This window comes from Acanthaster planci, linkage group LG05, assembly GCF_054643075.1.
Source record: "Acanthaster planci isolate LZ-2023a linkage group LG05, COTS_SCS, whole genome shotgun sequence".
Classification (NCBI taxonomy): Eukaryota; Metazoa; Echinodermata; class Asteroidea; order Valvatida; family Acanthasteridae; genus Acanthaster; species Acanthaster planci.
Window position 1 is genome coordinate 15,141,543 of NC_141781.1, and position 17,216 is coordinate 15,158,758.

Below are 17,216 nucleotides of genomic sequence, written 5' to 3' on the forward strand. Positions count from 1 at the left end.
GCTGAATTCAAGTATCTCTTGTTGGTGTACGTACTTGGTATTTAATGACTGTTACACAAGTGCAACACTAGTAAAATGGTTTGATATATTGAGGATGAATATTCCTGCATTTGCTACATGGTGCTACTCTTATGAAGAGGGGATAGGTAAGGTATTTTGTGGGGAAATGGGAGGGAGGAACCTTCATCCTAGACCCCTCTGTACAGACCTGCCAAGCTGCTAATGATTGGTAACTTGTTCTTGAGATGACAGTCCTGAGTAACTCAATGCTCTGACTAGAGACATGCTGCATGCAGACAGCCTGGGCTTGGAGGAGCTGTAAGGCTGACTTGATGTCTGGTTGAGACTGATAAATGACCTCTAACTGTGCACAAACAGTAAGCAAAAACTCTTCATGATTTTGAGGGAAAGCTGTTAGGCAAACTTTCATAAATTTCACGTCATCAAAGAAAAGGAACAAGTTGAATCTTATGACAGAAATAATTCACCAAAATGGACTTAAAGAAACAAGATTCACATGCAGACGTTTTTAACATTTGGTAAAGCAATCGCTTAAAAAATGTCTTCAGATTTTCTTCCTATAATTACTAATTTCTTCAAAAAAGTGTGACATATAAATTTATTTCTTAGCAGCTTTTAAGTCCTCTTCATGATTTCAGTAGTTATGTAGCACTCCTGTAAGTAAAGTTACCAGAACACTTAAGAGACTAAGGTAATTTGGACAAAAAACAGATGATTGGCAGTTTAGTCTTGGAAGTCTTACGAATTCCTGTATCTGTTGGCCCCTTGATGTGCCAGTAGAATAGGATTCCTTCACAATATAATATGCCAGTAAGATTTGTCTTGATTTCTTCATAGTCAGTATCTTGAGTACATTATCCTGCACTTAATCAAGTACTCTGTACTGTTTGCACATGGGACAGCATCATGCATGTGTATTTTGAAGTCCTCTACAAACTCACTGCTCAGAGAATGATTCCAATATTAATGTTGAGTATCTAACTGCTGACAACTTATGCAAAAAAGTAACTATTTTTTATTATGAACTGCAAATATGACTTCTCTATGGTGACCCCTATGGTAGTAAACATTACTGTGAATCACATTTGGATCGACTAACCTTCCTAGTGAGTGCATCAGCCCTTTGTAGCCTGCCCTCATGCATTAAGCTGACAACCACCTGAAGCCCCGCCCACTGCTGAATGGCTGAATTACCACACTTCTCAGCTGAAAAAAAAGACAAGAATTATTGTAACATTGATTGTCTTCGTTCTGAGAGAACAAGACTACGAGAATCAAATGTTCAATTTGGCTCACCACCAACGTTTAAATTCACTCTTTTAGTACAACCATGTTTACATTTACTGTGGACATTCCTTTGTTTCTGTGCAGTTAAGAAAATGCAGTGAAAATACTCATTTTTCTTCAACCAGGAACAAGATTTTGGCTGGTTTTTGTACAAGGTTTCCTTGACTATTCCTCTTCCTTTTACCACAGATGACCCCTACCCCAAAATATCTCTAAACCCCTTTTCCAGAGAGGGGGAACCTTGTGCCGACATGTGCATGTCCATACAATGCCATCGTACCCTGCATTATGTGGACTTCTTTTGTGCAGAGGTCCACCCTATGTATGACACACCAGTACACTTCTGTTGACATCACAAGCACAGTGGGGGAAGGTTATAAAAAAGGATCCTACAACTCTGTCACCATGCAAGCCTTTCCAAATACTGCAAAGTTTACATTGAAAATGCAAATTTGTCTATACCAGCATTAACCACTTCCTGCCGGGGACTCCGGGATCGGAGACATGTGGTTTATATGGGTGGCCGGAGTCTCCAAACTCGGACAAAGGAAACAGGGCCCTGTAACAAAAGACCGTACTCCGAACAAAAGACCAGGCTGCTGGGCATTACCGGCATTTTTCACTCTCAAAAGTGGTGATAATCCAGTGTTGTTTTGAAACCGTATACCAGGGTTTGGGGCATTGAGAGCGAGCGGATTACCACCGGGGACAAAGGTGCTCCACCACCGCAGCGCTCAAAGGCGCTCCGCCACACAGTACCGCTGTACGCTAATCTGGCTCCTATTGAAAAGAGGTCAGCAGTGCACTGAGCCAGGTTTGTGAACAAAAGACAGTTATACAACACCGCACAATCTGGGCTCTGTTTACAAGGCTGCTGGCGTGGCTGAAATACTCGGGCGTCAATGAAGGCCACCTGTCAACTTACAGTAGTGCCTAAAGATTACTTGGTGCGGGTAAATGACCGTTAAATGAAATGAATTTTGAAGGATTTTGAAAACGGAAAAATGATAGTCATGCCGGCCCAGCATCATCAACATTAAAAAATACCCCGGCACGAAGTGGTTAAGAAAGAGAAAACTACGATGAAATTATGAAACGTGTATTTAACTCAGACCAGAGCACATCTCAACTCTTGGCCCCAGATGCAATTTTTGAACACGTGGAATATCTCTCATTCCTTTTGAACAAATACATGTATTTATAAAGCATTCACATGCTTTATTATTTAATGAAATAAAGCATTTACACTGCCTGCTGATTTCAGAATGTTATTGCTCTCTTCTTGACAAGCACTTTCCTATGTATATGCTACATGTATAACATTCCACAGCCTCATCAGCCATGATTCATGTGTAAAGAAAGGTAAAGGCAAACATTAACTTTTGCCCCATAACATTTCAATGACATCTCAACTAGAAAACTTCTGGAATCTACCAAAACACTCTTCTGCATATGAAATTAATGTGGCACTCTTTCAAAAACTTTCCCCAAGGGCTATCAAGCTGGTACACATAAAAGTGATTTGGATCTATCTTTTCAGCACTGCCAAACCTCCAAGAACCTTCTGATGTAATTTGAAGACTCTTGAGGGTTCCTTTATTGAATGAGTGCCCATAAAAAACACAAAATCCAAGGGAGAGGGTGCTGCCTGGTGACAAAGAGTAATTAACCCTAACCCTCCTCAATCCTTCACCTGTTGGAGGACTGAGGAGTGTTAGGGTTAAGTAAACAAAAACAAAATGGTTTTCACTGGAAACCAAAGAAAAATGACCTCCAGTACAAGTTTCTGTTCAATTTCACCAGTGTTGACCATGTCAGTTATGGTTTATCCCCCCCCCAACCACCCCTAAAATGCTTGCAAATCCCTGGGCCTAGGTCAATTTGTGTTCATTGCTATGGAGAAATATTTGGTTAATACGTGCACGGACATTGCGAGACTCCGCCTACAACGGCGATTTGTGAAGACCCCATGCGAGCAAAAGTATTGTTCTCAACCCATTTACAGCGACTTTTTTCCAAACCGTATTATCTGCAGCTGTCAACGACAAACCTTTTGTCCCGATTCGGGCATCAAGTTTTCCAAGCCTGTCAACACCTTATCAATGCACCTTTGTGAGAACTTCAACGTAATGTTGTTTCATCTTGACAATCTTTAATCAATGACATTGCGCCCCCGGACATACTGGTAATAGTGGCGCCCTCTTTTGACTGGTTTTAGCCAATACATGACAAAAGCAAAACGTACACTCAGGACGTGTGACGTACTTATCGGCACGGACTTGAATGTTTCTTCTCACTTGGCTATTCTTCTGATCCAGGTGGTCAAATATTTGACTTTTAAATGTACTTTATTTATATCATTTTATTCATCAACATTAGATAAATATTTAGCATCAATCAGAGATGCATAACATCGTCTTTTCATGTGTTCGGCGTGGGGTATTGGTGTACCTGTACATGATTCCAACAGACATGTACGTGGCTATAAACTTGTGCAAAATGAGTGTGAAAAATTGCGCTCCGGTCTTAACGACGCTCCGGCTATAGCGACAGAATTGTGAAAGTCCGCTGGCCCTCGTAATAACGGGAGTCGACTGTGTTTTCACAATCAATGCCCACCTCTTATTCTACATGTAAATTACCTGTGGGATCACAAAATGTTAATGAGCTCGCAAGTACAAATTTAGCAATTTAGAGGAGAGCTAGAAATATAATTAATACAAGGCCATAAAACCTTTGCCACTGCTGTACCAGTAAAGAGAATCCTTGCTGACTGTGAAAGATCTTGGAATGCAATTTTCATTTTAAACAGATCCCCAGTGACCAGCATTCTCACCCCATGACTGAACAAATGTAGCTAGCTTGGAAGCCAAGTTGTTTGAATCATCATGTTGTTTATTGTTCTGGGTGGCGTTCCATATACCATGAGAGAGGTAGCTGGCACTCAAGGCTGCCCAGTTCTCAAGAGAGTCTGTGTAAATACAACAAAGGAGAATGGGCAATAAAAATGCATTGGTTTTAACGTAAACCTTTCGTTTGAAGATCACTCTGTAGGTATATTACTAACAAGCTTGCATTGGGGCAGGGGGTTTAATCCCCAATTTCTTGTGAGTCCTGCTTTTTGTATTCATATGTAATGCTGCCGGGGATCTCATCACAAACAAAGACTAACAGCAACAACATTACTAAATGTAAACCAAACATCTCCTACAATAATCGAAACTTTTGCACTTTGTAGCTCAGCATATTACAGCAACGGTTGTACACATTTACAATATAATGAACATATGTTTGTAAACCAGAGATGAAGAACATAGGATAAAGTCAACGTTTCGATCGGGAGATCTTCATCAGGACTGACTAGAATAGTAGATGGCCAGGCATTAATACTGAAACACTCAAGTAATGGAAATAAACAATAGCCGTGTGGTAGGCAAGAGAAATAACTGCAGATGTCCATGCAGGTGTTACTGCCAAATGGGGTGTACATGGACACCAGAGTCAATGTTTATGTTCGCAGTCTGTTGAATAAACAATTTAATTTATACCTAAGAAACACAACAGTGAACCAGCTATATTCATTTATCAGAGATGATAAGTTAAATCCGGACTTGACAGGTCATGAAATGGGGCCTGTTTGACAAAGCTGCATTCATTCCAAAACTGTACTTGACTTCCCATTGTACTCTCTGACCACACGCCACCTGCTTATTTGTTCTAGTAGCCCTGCAACCCCAAAGATTTAGTTCAAATCACAAAGAATCTTGTTGGATTTGGCATGGTTATTGTTACTAGTTAATGGTTCAACTACAAATTCAGTGTGCAAAATATTCTTATTTCCGTTTGCAGCTAAAACCATTTTAGTACTGCGGTGCCCTTCTGCAATACTCTTCTACTGATGAACCATTATGTCATAAGAGTAGTTCTAGAGAGTTGTCTTTCAGTGTTCATGGAAGCATTGTCTTACCAGGGTAGATATGAACAGATTTCTGTGCAGCACTAAGACATCGCTGGTTGGCAGGAATTAATTGACCATGCTGACCAACTGCTAGGGTGGCCAAGGCATATGTTGACACTGACTCCTACCAGGAGAGAAAGTTCATATAAAACAGCAATCAAAAATACAATCGGGGTAGAGAAATTAAAAAAAAAACTTTTTAAAACTTCTTGATGAACACGTCAGCATAACTAAACTATGTCCCAGGAGGAAATCTAGTAGTGCAATTGATAAAAAATACATCACAGGTGATTAAAAACTTGTATGGGCTACTTCCAATGTTTACAATCTTTCTGTGCATGTCATACAATGGGAGTTGTTGCCCTTTATAAGCTGGGAATGAACCCGAGGAAGATGGAACCAATGTTTTATCTTTTTCTTAAGTGCTAAATAAATTGAATGTTTCTTACCTTGGATATCTCTTTGTCCTGGAGGGAAGCATGGCTACAGACAATGGCTGCCTACAAATATCAGAGAATTAAACAATGCCATGGGAACTCACCCAACTGTCACGATAAACTTTAACCCTTAAAAAAGTATGACCAACGTTGTAATTGCAAAATTTGTCATCTGGTTACCTTGGCCTTTTGAGGAAGAAGTTGGAGAATGACCTCTGCCATAAGCCGCCACAACTCAGATAAACCAGGATGTCTGTTGGAATAGGATGAAAAATTGTGTGACAGGATTACTGGGTTATAAAAGCAGAAATATACCATGATCCTGCCATACGATAACTCCTAATCCTGCCTGATAAGATAAAAATTAAGAAAAAAAAAAAGGTTTTGAGATGTGAACCTACCTTCCTGTTGCTTTGGTAACCTGTCTGCAGGCAAGGTGAAATTGACCCTATAAAAACACACACACAGCAATTTAATATTTTAATAGACCTGTTCAAGATGAGAATTTGATCAATAAAAATTACAAAAGACTGTGACAAGGTCTAGAAGACCTGGACATTTAAATAATGCTTAGCATATTGATGTGTTTAAAAATGAATGAGGAACCAGTCTAAAGCAATACATATCACTACATTTGGCTGGTAACCTGACTTAGATGAACTTGTCTGTATGAGGGATCAGTATCAATACCTGGCAAAGATCTGCAGGAATGACAGAATCTCCCCCCTTCCTGGCTGTGAAATATGGCTGAAAAAAAAATAACCTGACCCTTTTGTAGTGCGATGATTGATATCCTGCGATCTAACCCTAAGTGTATGCAGGGCTCTACCTGAAGAGCATACAGCACAGCCCCAGCAAAGGCCACATCCGCTACAAAGCCATGCTTGTCTTTCAATTTCTGAAGTTCAGTCACAGCAGCTGTGGCTAGTGTCATGTCTTCCTGGTGCACACCTAAAGCTAGGAGAGCTAGGAGACCCTCGGGTGCTGGCTCTGACTCCTGGGAACTGACAATTCATGAAAACAATTCCACAAGATAATGCACAGGGCCAAAAAAATGATACACTGAAATTAATAAAAACAATGTTTAATGTACCCTCATTTCAATAATGTCTTCTCCCCTCTATGCTTCGATGACTCAGAAATAGAACAGAACTAATTCCCAACTTTGAATTAGAGTGATAAACAAAGTGTTTGAAGAAAAGAATGACTAATTCCTCCAATCAGTTTGTGTACGTTTACCATGTAAGAGAGTAAAAGTTCCCAATGAAAAGCAGTCTATTTTCCCCTTAATTCTTATTGGCTGTTAGTTTTAGGCCTAATGAATATTCACTTGTGGCCTTATTTCATTGCATTGTGTTTCCCAGTTGAATGAACACTACCTTATAAGAATGTGTATGTATAATGGTTGAGTCTGCATGAGTGGGCATGGAATGTACTTTTGTTTAAAGCCATGGTTTATAGTGAGGAGCCCTAAAATTCTTGCCGGTTTTCTTTCGGGCGTGGTCCAGTCAGTTGGGACTACAGACTCCAAGCAGGAAAGTCACGCTACTGTAAGATCTTTCAGTAGAACCAGTTATAATTGTGCTGAAGCTAGAATTGAGTTGAGTTTATTCCAAATCATTTGACAAGCAGGATCTTCATTCACCTGTTTACTCGAGTGTTGATGCTTGAGTGTTGATGCTTCTAACAGTAAGTTAAAATCAATTCTGATTTAATTCCATACTACGATGTGTCATTTTGCTAATTGTGTTTCTGGAAAGTATCAGTTTTGGAAATGGAATTTTCAAGTTAAACTTTTACAGTGAATACAGTTGAGTATTAAGTATTACTTAATACTTAACTGTACCACTTAACACTCAACTGTATTCATGGACTTTCAACCTGCACAAAGGTTTTACCAATGCCATTTACATGACAAATTTGGACTCAGAGTCAATTTTAAACATATTGGAGCCAACTTAGCAGACTCCACCCAGACTTCTTAAAGCTTGTTCTAAAGCCTGGAAACATTTAATTCATAACCAGCAACTACCATAACAATCCAACATTTGATTATAATGATTGTAATAAAAGAGCTTGCCTTTGGAAGAGTAGTGTTTTAGCCTGGTTGCTATCCCCACACTGAAATGCCACCATGCCTAGACAAGTCAGTAACTGGGATCTGAGCCCACCATCGCCAGCCAATTGCAGGGCTTGCTCATAAGCTGGAAACAGGACAAGAGGAAAATGAGTGGAAACGGAGAAAAAGCAATTCCAAAGGAAATAGCTGCAATGTCTCTAGCACAGTTGATTATTTTGACAAGTTCAACTCACCCTGGTAGCTAGCCTGCATGTTCCCTGTCTTGTAGAGGGCTAGAGCTAGATTGCAGATCTCTTCTAGCCGAATAAGAGGAGTGATGCCTTGAAATTGCTTGATGGCCTCCTCATAGTGGCCAACAGAGCTGGTCAACAGGAAATGTAGGAAATTTGAGTGAAAGAGCCAGTTCAGTATTTGAAACAGGCTAGGTCATTTGAGAACAAAACAACCAACTTTTATCATGTAAGTTTGAACATGAGAGTAAGTCGCTGTGTGGCTGTGTTGATAGGGCCAACCTCGCATGCATTAATGCTCTCAAATGACCTACAATGTGCTTCGCTTTGAGCTTGCATTGTTGAAATACCAAGCCGATTACTGACAACCCAGTTATTGCTAATTACTACTAACTAAAACAAATCAAGTTCCATGTTCTTTACACAGTTCGGCTACACACTCAGTGGATTTTGTAATGGCGCAAATCTCCAAAGCCTGGGATTGTGTCTTAACTTTCCAAAAACTCCAATGTTTTAAAACTGCTGTCCAAGCAAATGCTTTAGGGAATGAATCATTCTGACACTTTCTAAGAAGATGCACAAAGAGGGCCACTGACGCAATAAAATTTTGTGCTATGTCTCGATTTACATACATTCTCTCCACAGCCACCAGACTAGAAAAGGAGCATTAAGACCCATGTAATCAAGCTAACAGTGTCCAGGATCTATCCTCCCTAATCTGGCAGAATTTTGAGGAAAGCTAACAATGAGCAACAACAATAGCAAGTACACCAGACTTACCAGAGACTTCTAGCATGATTGGCCTTAGCTAGGTTTAACCTCTCTTGGTCCCGAGTATCATGAACCAACTCCAATGCCCTGCCAAAATATTGAAGGCAAAGATAACCAGATAAGTGAGGGAGATTTGTTTTACACTCGTACCTAAAATGAATGAAACAGAACCTCTGTAATGGACCCTTTTAATCAAGAAAAGTCTATATAGTGCAAACTTGGGTGAAACAAACAAACTAACATGTATGTTCTACTCACAGATTAACCACTTCGGGCCGGGGCATTTTTCAACGTTGAGGATGCTGGGCCGGCATGACTATCATTTTTTCCGTTTTCAAAATCCTTCAACAATTCATCATTCCATTTAACAGTCGTTTATAGCCGCACGGAGTAATCATCAGGCACTACTGTAAGTTGACAGGTGACCTTCATTGACGCCCGAATATTTCAGCCAGGCCTGCAGCCTTGTAAACAGAGCCCAGATTGTGCGGTGTTATACAACTGTCTTTTGTTCACGAACCTGGCTCAGTGCACTGCTGACCTCTTTTCAATAGGGGCCAGATTAGCATGCAGCGGTGCTGTGTGGCTCATCGCTGCAGTGGTGGAGAGCTTTTGTCCCCGGTGGTAATCCGCTTGCTCTAAATACCCCAAACCCTGGTATACGGTTTCAAAATAACGCTGGATTATCACCACTTTTGAGAGTGAAAAATGCCGGTTATGCCCAGCAGCCTGGTCTTTTGTTCGGAGTACGGTCTTTTGTTACAGAGCCCTGTTTCCTTTGTCCGAGTTCGGAGACCCCGGCCACACATATAAACCATACGGCTCCGATTTCGGAGTCCCCAGCTGGTAGTGGTTAATGTACTCAAAATGAACTCAAAATGAATGTAAAATACAAGGTGCATGCAATTCAATGTGGGATGGCCCTTGGGGTATTGATCATTTCCCCTTTTCCACTTCACCCACAAATACTTCGCCCCTGCACTGCTATTATACATATTTGCCACTTTTCCAATACATGTCTGTATGTGCACGTTTGACAGGCCATTGCATTGCAGAATTACCATGCTCTCTACTGCAACATTGCAGTTTCGGTTTGCTTGCCTTCTATGAGCCCCAAGCTGGACCAAGAGAGGGTACAATTTTCCAAACAACAGACGTGCACATGTTACGGGTGCATTGCTACCAGTAAAATGAACGCTCCCAACCAACATGGCTCTATTCTACCAATGATGGGGGCCCTTCTGCTCAAGGCAGACAGCTACATTAGTCACCAAGTGAGAGTATTGACCTTATTACTTAGTGTTGTTAACATTTTACTGTCAATTCTGTAAGTTCAGACCAAAGGGAGGTCATATCTTGGTCACAGAATAGGGCAAAATTGTGCAAACTCAGTATGGTCAGTCAGTCATGAACAATGCTACATTGCTAGCCCATTACTACGGAGGCTCAGGAATTGGTGAAGTTTCTACATTTACTTTCATGAGGTTATGTAGAGAAAATCACAGAGAACATTTTAAATGAAATGGTAAAAAAAGGAGAAAGGTGAAAAAGGGAGATCTCACTGCAGCCCAGAACTCCAACATTTGGTAGTTTTTGGCAAAAAGAAAAGCAAATTGCAAAGTAAGATGCATTTAATAACTAATACTTTTCAGTCTATCAATCTTTCACTCCTAACGTAGGTATTATGACTTTTTTCTTTGAAATTTGACAAAATCATGATAACACGAAAAGTGAAAACTACTTTGAACCATTCTGTACTTTCAACCTAAGCAGTTAAAATATTAATGAAATGCAGAGGGAAAGAAGCTAACCTGGGCAACAATGGTGCTGCACTGAATAGCATACTTCCTGGATGAATCTTCATCCCCAGATTTAATACAGGGGTACTGAGAGGATATCATAAGATTCTTCAATTTAAGCCCAGGCATGGTAACAATCTTAGAGTTGGTATCTTTGGACAAATGTCAAAGGCTACGCACTACCGGTATAAATTTGATTTTAGAGAGAAACTTCCTTTGACATTCGGTTTACCTACCATCTTTTGATCAGTAAACTCACCTGCTGATTGACAACTTGGACACTGCACTACCGTCAACCCTAAAACTCACAGTCATTCCCTCTGTATCATTGTAATTAATTAGAGACAATAACAAACTCTCTTGTGGGCTTGCACCAAGTTATGTAATGCTCGCCTGGAGATGGGAGTCCTAACAAACTATTTCCATTTGGGCCCTGCATTACATAAACTAGTAAATAATGGTATGAATTTTTTGGAGACTCAAAGAATAAACATGCCTGTATCCTTTGCATTGTTTGTAAATAAACTACTGACTTTATCCCCATCGATTGGTCCCCCAAAGCACTCTATGTTAGGCTACAGAGTGTGTTTCTAACTTTACTTGTGACTTACTAATCAGCTCTGCTCACTATGTTCCAAGGCCCATCTCCTCAAAACTTTGTCATGCATTTCCAAGGAACAGCCTTTGAACTCTTGTTCAGTGCCTTAGTTAATGTTTTTGTCATATTAATAATTAGTATTTTATATCTGACAAGATTTGTGTTTGTTTTAACCATGTTCTTTTTGTTTCAGTACTCTCAACCTTTGAAATTTTGGGAGTGTTAGGGGAACTCCAGAGCCCCACCAGCCTGTGCCATGCCAAATGATGAACTACATGCAAGGTCAAATCCTCCTGGCTTGATTTGATCGAGAAAGCAATTCGTTCCATTTTGGCAGAACATGTCTGGAAGGTTCTTCAGTTATTTCATGTATTTATTTCTTAAACTTCTTTAATTACAAATATATTAAACATACAATGTATATATTTTTTCTTCTACTTTCTAAAATGTTAGAATACCCGATTTTGTTGATTTGTTTTACATGGACAGTACAGTAGTTCAGAGAGCAGCAGGAGAGCATGACCACCAGCCTTCAGGATATCATGCCTGTGTGGTCGACAAATCTAGTGGTGAACAATCTCAAGTACATGTACAAGCCTTATGTCAGACTCAGACTCAACTCACACAGGACTGGGTTTAGAAAAACCAATTCCTCTCCACCTAACTGGCACCACAGCCAATGACGGGTCTCTGTGAGTCTTCACAGATGACTGCACACATCCTGTGGGACTAGAATCCCTTTTACAGCCATCCTTGACACTACAATGGACTGGTTGAGAACTAACGTTCCTATGTGATTACCCCCTAGACTCGATTATATGAATGATGACGAGAAATGCTACTTTAAAAATGACAGAATTTTTACAAGACCTTTACCAGTGCTGAGGCAAAGTCTTGTCCGTGTCATTTACCAATTTTCAGGCTCTTTCTAGGTTAACCCTGTACACTTGCAGATAGTTGCAGGTAGTGGCATTTCAGTCCATACAGCTTTTTGTTAGTCTTGTCATTTTCAAACCATTTTTTAATCATCACTGGACCATGCGCACTTGCTGGTCTGATTTAATCCCTTTTTAATGGGCCGGTTGCTCATCATCACTGATGTGATGCGCTATATAAGAAATGTGTTATTATTATTATTATTATTAGAAGTTTCAGAAGTCAGCCTCCTATTGCCCCCACTTTGTATGGACTAATCACGATAAGTACATATACTTATTCCTGTCAACCTGGCAACCAAGGAGCTTGCTAGTCACCATGTCTAATTACATCACGTGCATACTTTACTTAACATTTCAGTCGTACAAGGTAGCACTACATCATTTCCCCGTATGCGTATTATTAATGGAAAATTGAGGGCTTGACAAAACGGAAATATTCTAGGACCCAACTTTTCTAATACTTGTAACCTGATCAATTCTGTGGACAGATTTTCAGCTTTTCAAGACTTTAAATTTGACTAATTTTCAAAACACTATTCAGATAGGAAGTTGAGTTACAATTGAAAAGGTAACTAACGGCCCACAATTGGGCTTGGGCTTTTCTTGAGAAGTTATGGTTTTTTATTAGGTAGCTAGTTAAGAATTGACGTTTGATTAAATTCACACTGACAGGGTATAAAACCAACGCAGCTGGTAAGTCTTAAACTGGATGAAAATGCATTCTCACTCGCCCAAAGGAAATAAAATTGTACTAATGTCTAACAATCCTAAAGCAAACAAGGATCACTCTACCACAATTGTCCTAATGACTTTGATAACTGTCTAAACTCAACCCTGTCCACTTGGATGAACCAGAATTAACCACAAAGAAAGGACTCCTATCCATACAAATAGACATAACTCTTTCAGTCTGTAACGGAGATAATCTCTGAATGGGTCCCAGCCACCATTTTCATTATCTAAAGTAGTTAAAGGTTCTCAACTTTTATTATGATAACAGGATTGATGATTTTGCACAGAAATGGGAAAAATGGTAAATGGGCGAAGCCATTGTGGACAAAGTGACAAAGGGTGAAGTGACTGTAAAAGGAAAAGAATAGTAAGGGGCTTTAGAGTTGCGAAGGGTTGTGTATATTAGTCCCTGTCGAGGTATTCTTTGGAAAATGGGCATGAAATGAAAAAGCATTTTATTTCTTCTAGATCTCTTTCATACCTTTTCATGACAGAATTATAAAGAATCCGTTACATTTCAGTAATGTAAATTGTTGCAAAGGTTATGCAAATTAAGTGGGCCAATTGCTCTACGGTTGGCATACTTTATCTCACTGACCGCTATTGTTCAATGAGATTTGTTTGCTCCAGTGCCATGGTCCAAAGCATTCTTGACTAGTAGAATGGACTTTGGAATTTCGTACCAGACTTAAAAGAGTTGGAATTTTGACCCTTGGCAGATTCTGAGCTTCCAGCTTGCTGGGGGGGGGACAAAAAACATCAAGTTGAATTCTCCAATAATGCTCTCAATACAATACCTTGCAAATGCTTTTTCAGCACTTTTGTGCAAACCTTGCCGTTCAAGCAGAAGTCCATACATTGTGTAGGCACATGCATCATTTTGGATCCGATCTGAAAAAACATTTAAAATTTCACTTGCTCAGGAAAAAAAAGTATTTTGAGTCTTTTCAAATTATCAGATTTTTGAAAAGCAGAAACAGGAAATTGCTTTGGATAATACACACTTATGAGACAAGTACCTGTTTTCTAAACTTCCCCACTTTGTAACCAAATATCTTGCCTAGTTTTGAATAGCCTTCACTGTCAAAACATTTCAGATATTAGTTGCAAATTTCACTGACCTGTGACCTTATCCAGGCCAACTGTTGCCATGGAGACAGCATCCATCTGGACAATGTTGTAACGATAGCGCTCTGAGGTCTTATCAAGAGAGGGATCCAAAAGAGTTTGGCAGACCCAGTGGGCATAGCCAATAGCTCCTTCACTCTGTCAGACAGGGAGACAAATTTTCAAATATGCTGTGTAATTTGTTTGAACTTACATAAGCAGTATACTGAGAAACCATAACACTGAACAAGTATTTCACTTCTAATGTACTATTTCCAAGACAGTCCTGTTCAAGAATGCATGACATTCTTCAACAACTCACTATTTCTATACTTGCCCTCACCCCTTGTCCTTATCCTGTCTTAAGGCATGTATAGTACGGCTCTCAGATGACATGTGCTGATGTATTTCAAGTACATGTGTATTTGTGATGTACATGTACAAGCAGGCATGGGTGTACCATTCTAATTTGACACTTACGTTGGCAACCTTCCTAAATGCCCATAAACTCCTACACTTTGCTGAAAACAAATGATACATTTTTTAACCACTACCAGCCGGGGACTCCGAAATCGGAGCCGTATGGTTTATATGGGTGGCCGGGGTCTCCGAACTCGGACAAAGGAAACAGGGCCCTGTAACAAAAGACCGTACTCCGAACAAAAGACCAGGCTGCTGGGCATGACCGGCATTTTTCACTCTCAAAAGTGGTGATAACCCAGCGTTATTTTGAAACCGTATACCAGGGTTTGGGGTATTTAGAGCAAGCGGATTACCACCGGGGACAAAAGCTCTCCACCACCGCAGCGATGAGCCACACAGCACCGCTGCATGCTAATCTGGCCCCTATTGAAAAGAGGTCAGCAGTGCACTGAGCCAGGTTCGTGAACAAAAGACAGTTGTATAACACCGCACAATCTGGGCTCTGTTTACAAGGCTGCAGGCCTGGCTGAAATATTCGGGCGTCAATGAAGGTCACCTGTCAACTTAGAGTAGTGCCTGAAGATTACTCTGTGCGGCTATAAACGACTGTTAAAGGGAATGATGAATTGTTGAAGGATTTTGAAAACAGAAAAAATGATAGTCATGCCGGCCCAGCATCCTCAACGTTGAAAAATGCCCCGGCCCGAAGTGGTTAACTTTCCCAATAGAGTCTCATGTCAAGTAATACCAAGTGATGAGCTCAATCTTCTCCAGCAATGAAAAATCCTCAAAAATATTTTGGAGGATTCTGAATGATCATGGTGATCAATCAAAAAGATTTGAAATACTACAAGAGCTGTGTGTGATATAGAATTAGACAGGGTACTGGTGAAGGGCCAAACAGGTTTTGTGGAATCAATGAATGAAGGGTTCGGAGGGAAACTGACAGTGGTCACACAAAATGTCAATGTTTCTCCTCACATGAGTTGCTAGCTCTGTTGTATGTCGAAACAAATCCATGGCTTCTTCTGGAACCGATGATTCTGCCACCAAGGCCTAAAAAAAATAGTATATCAAAAACAGATAGCAAACAAAAGTTGTATAATTTTATTAATTTTGATTTAAATAAGGATTGAATTTTCACATTAAATGCATTGCTGTGCAGCTAAGTAACTGGTTGCATAATTACTAAATGACACTGTAATTTAGTAACTAATTTATCATTTCTCAGTCATTCGTCATTTACTTACAACCATAAGGTGTTTTTACTGTGTCTATGTTGAGATATGAAGGCAATTTATCTTTTCTTTCTTTCTAATGAATGATTTTCTGTGGTGTAATCAGGGCATCACAGAGGTATTATGCAAGTGCTAAAACCACAGCAGCTGTGGAGTAAAAAGAACCTGATTCTAACATAGCTCTCACCTGACCAATCCAGCAGTTGACATAGCTTGGTTCTAGAGATTGAGAGATCTTGAAGGCTTGATGGGCTAACTCTATGTTGCCTTTAGTGAGATACAGGGCACCCAGGTTGGTCCAGGCCACCACATTCTATGGCACAGATATCCACAAAATACTCACAAATTCTGTCATCTTTAAAACAATAAATTCTAACGCTGATATCTTCTTGTGTGACAGTTTGTCGTACTTCTTCATAACACTCTTGTTGCCTGTTTGGAATTCACATACTTTACCATCGTTTAAACAATATACTCTAACTTTGATATGTTCTTGTGTAACATGTTTTCTTCCTCAATTTCCCCAAAGTCCATTGCCTTTTTTGAAGATCCTTTCCTTGATTTCTTCACATATGACTTTATATAATAATAAAAATAACGTAATTATTTGTCTGAGAATGAGTGTGTTTGAGTTCTGAATTGCTTTATAATACTGACACACTGTTGTGGAATCCTGAGAAATTATTGTAACACTGCCTGCCATGCTCTTGACACTGAAATCATGTGGTGAAATTTGTAGGTTTTGTGTGTGTTTTTATTCATCACAATGTACGTCTTAGGCAATTTGGCTTTTTCCCATAAAATGTGACATTTCATCAATAAACTACAATAACAGAATATTTACAAGTCATTAACAAGTAAGGGTTGGATAGCTAACTTACTTGGGCATCAGAGTGGTATCTTACAGGTCTGGGCTTTGAACCCATTTCAATCCATTTGTTCAGCCTAAAACCCATTTCAAGTCTACCTTGTTGTTTCCCTTATAGTTTATGTTGAAAATCAACAAATCTTTCCAGTGGATAATGAATGTATCCATCGTTTTTTTCTAAAAATTCTCGGGGGAAACTTGACACAGTTTTGAATTAATTGGGTTTTCTTACATTAGCTTCTACTTGTATGGACTTGATAAAAGCATGCTGTGCTAAAGCAGGGTTGTCCACATCTGAAAGAAACACAAACTCACATTCAATGCTACCTTCAGCCATTTCAATAGCACAATGTAGTATCTTAATGATGTTCTCCAACGTAAAAAAACACAGCCTGGCAGCCCGGCAAGCTTTGCATACTATCTGCCATTATCTGCCATACTTGAAACAATCATTCAAAATCTGGAGCACCGTACAATACAAATTTTAATATTGTTCAAGTTTTTCCTAGGCAAGCCCACAATTTTTTTCTCTCAAGCATCACTGAGTATGCAGTGTTCATTAAAACTTCTGTAGGTAAAAGAAAAAAGCAGATTTCATTCTATTCTCCATAAAGGCAAAAACATGATATAATCTTCATTCCTTGTGTACCTTTGCCAGCTGCTATGACTCCCAGTGCTGTCCAGTGATTATGGTTTGTGCTGTCCACAACCACAGCTTTTTTAAGACAC

The 17,216-nt window shown here is 39.7% G+C and overlaps 1 protein-coding gene across 3 annotated transcripts in view; it reads right to left on the reverse strand.

Moving 5' to 3' along the window:
- ttc37 (tetratricopeptide repeat domain 37) overlaps nt 1-17,216 on the reverse strand; it is a 59,269-nt gene that overhangs the window by 5,066 nt on the left and 36,987 nt on the right. For 2 of the 3 annotated variants that reach the window (XM_087136675.1, XM_087136674.1), the window contains exons 25-42: nt 17,137-17,215; nt 16,720-16,781; nt 15,807-15,932; nt 15,363-15,437; nt 13,973-14,117; nt 13,649-13,742; nt 8,794-8,871; nt 8,017-8,144; nt 7,784-7,907; nt 6,533-6,707; nt 6,105-6,151; nt 5,884-5,956; nt 5,716-5,766; nt 5,276-5,390; nt 4,987-5,034; nt 4,145-4,279; nt 1,121-1,227; nt 209-364 (exon numbers count right to left, since the gene is read on the reverse strand). In XM_087136675.1, the coding sequence (XP_086992801.1) occupies nt 209-364; nt 1,121-1,227; nt 4,145-4,279; nt 4,987-5,034; nt 5,276-5,390; nt 5,716-5,766; nt 5,884-5,956; nt 6,105-6,151; nt 6,533-6,707; nt 7,784-7,907; nt 8,017-8,144; nt 8,794-8,871; nt 13,649-13,742; nt 13,973-14,117; nt 15,363-15,437; nt 15,807-15,932; nt 16,720-16,781; nt 17,137-17,215 (1,818 nt within the window). The remainder of the gene's footprint in view (nt 1-208; nt 365-1,120; nt 1,228-4,144; nt 4,280-4,986; nt 5,035-5,275; nt 5,391-5,715; nt 5,767-5,883; nt 5,957-6,104; nt 6,152-6,532; nt 6,708-7,783; nt 7,908-8,016; nt 8,145-8,793; nt 8,872-13,648; nt 13,743-13,972; nt 14,118-15,362; nt 15,438-15,806; nt 15,933-16,719; nt 16,782-17,136; nt 17,216) is intronic. The other variant, XM_022231259.2, reaches the window with a different exon arrangement.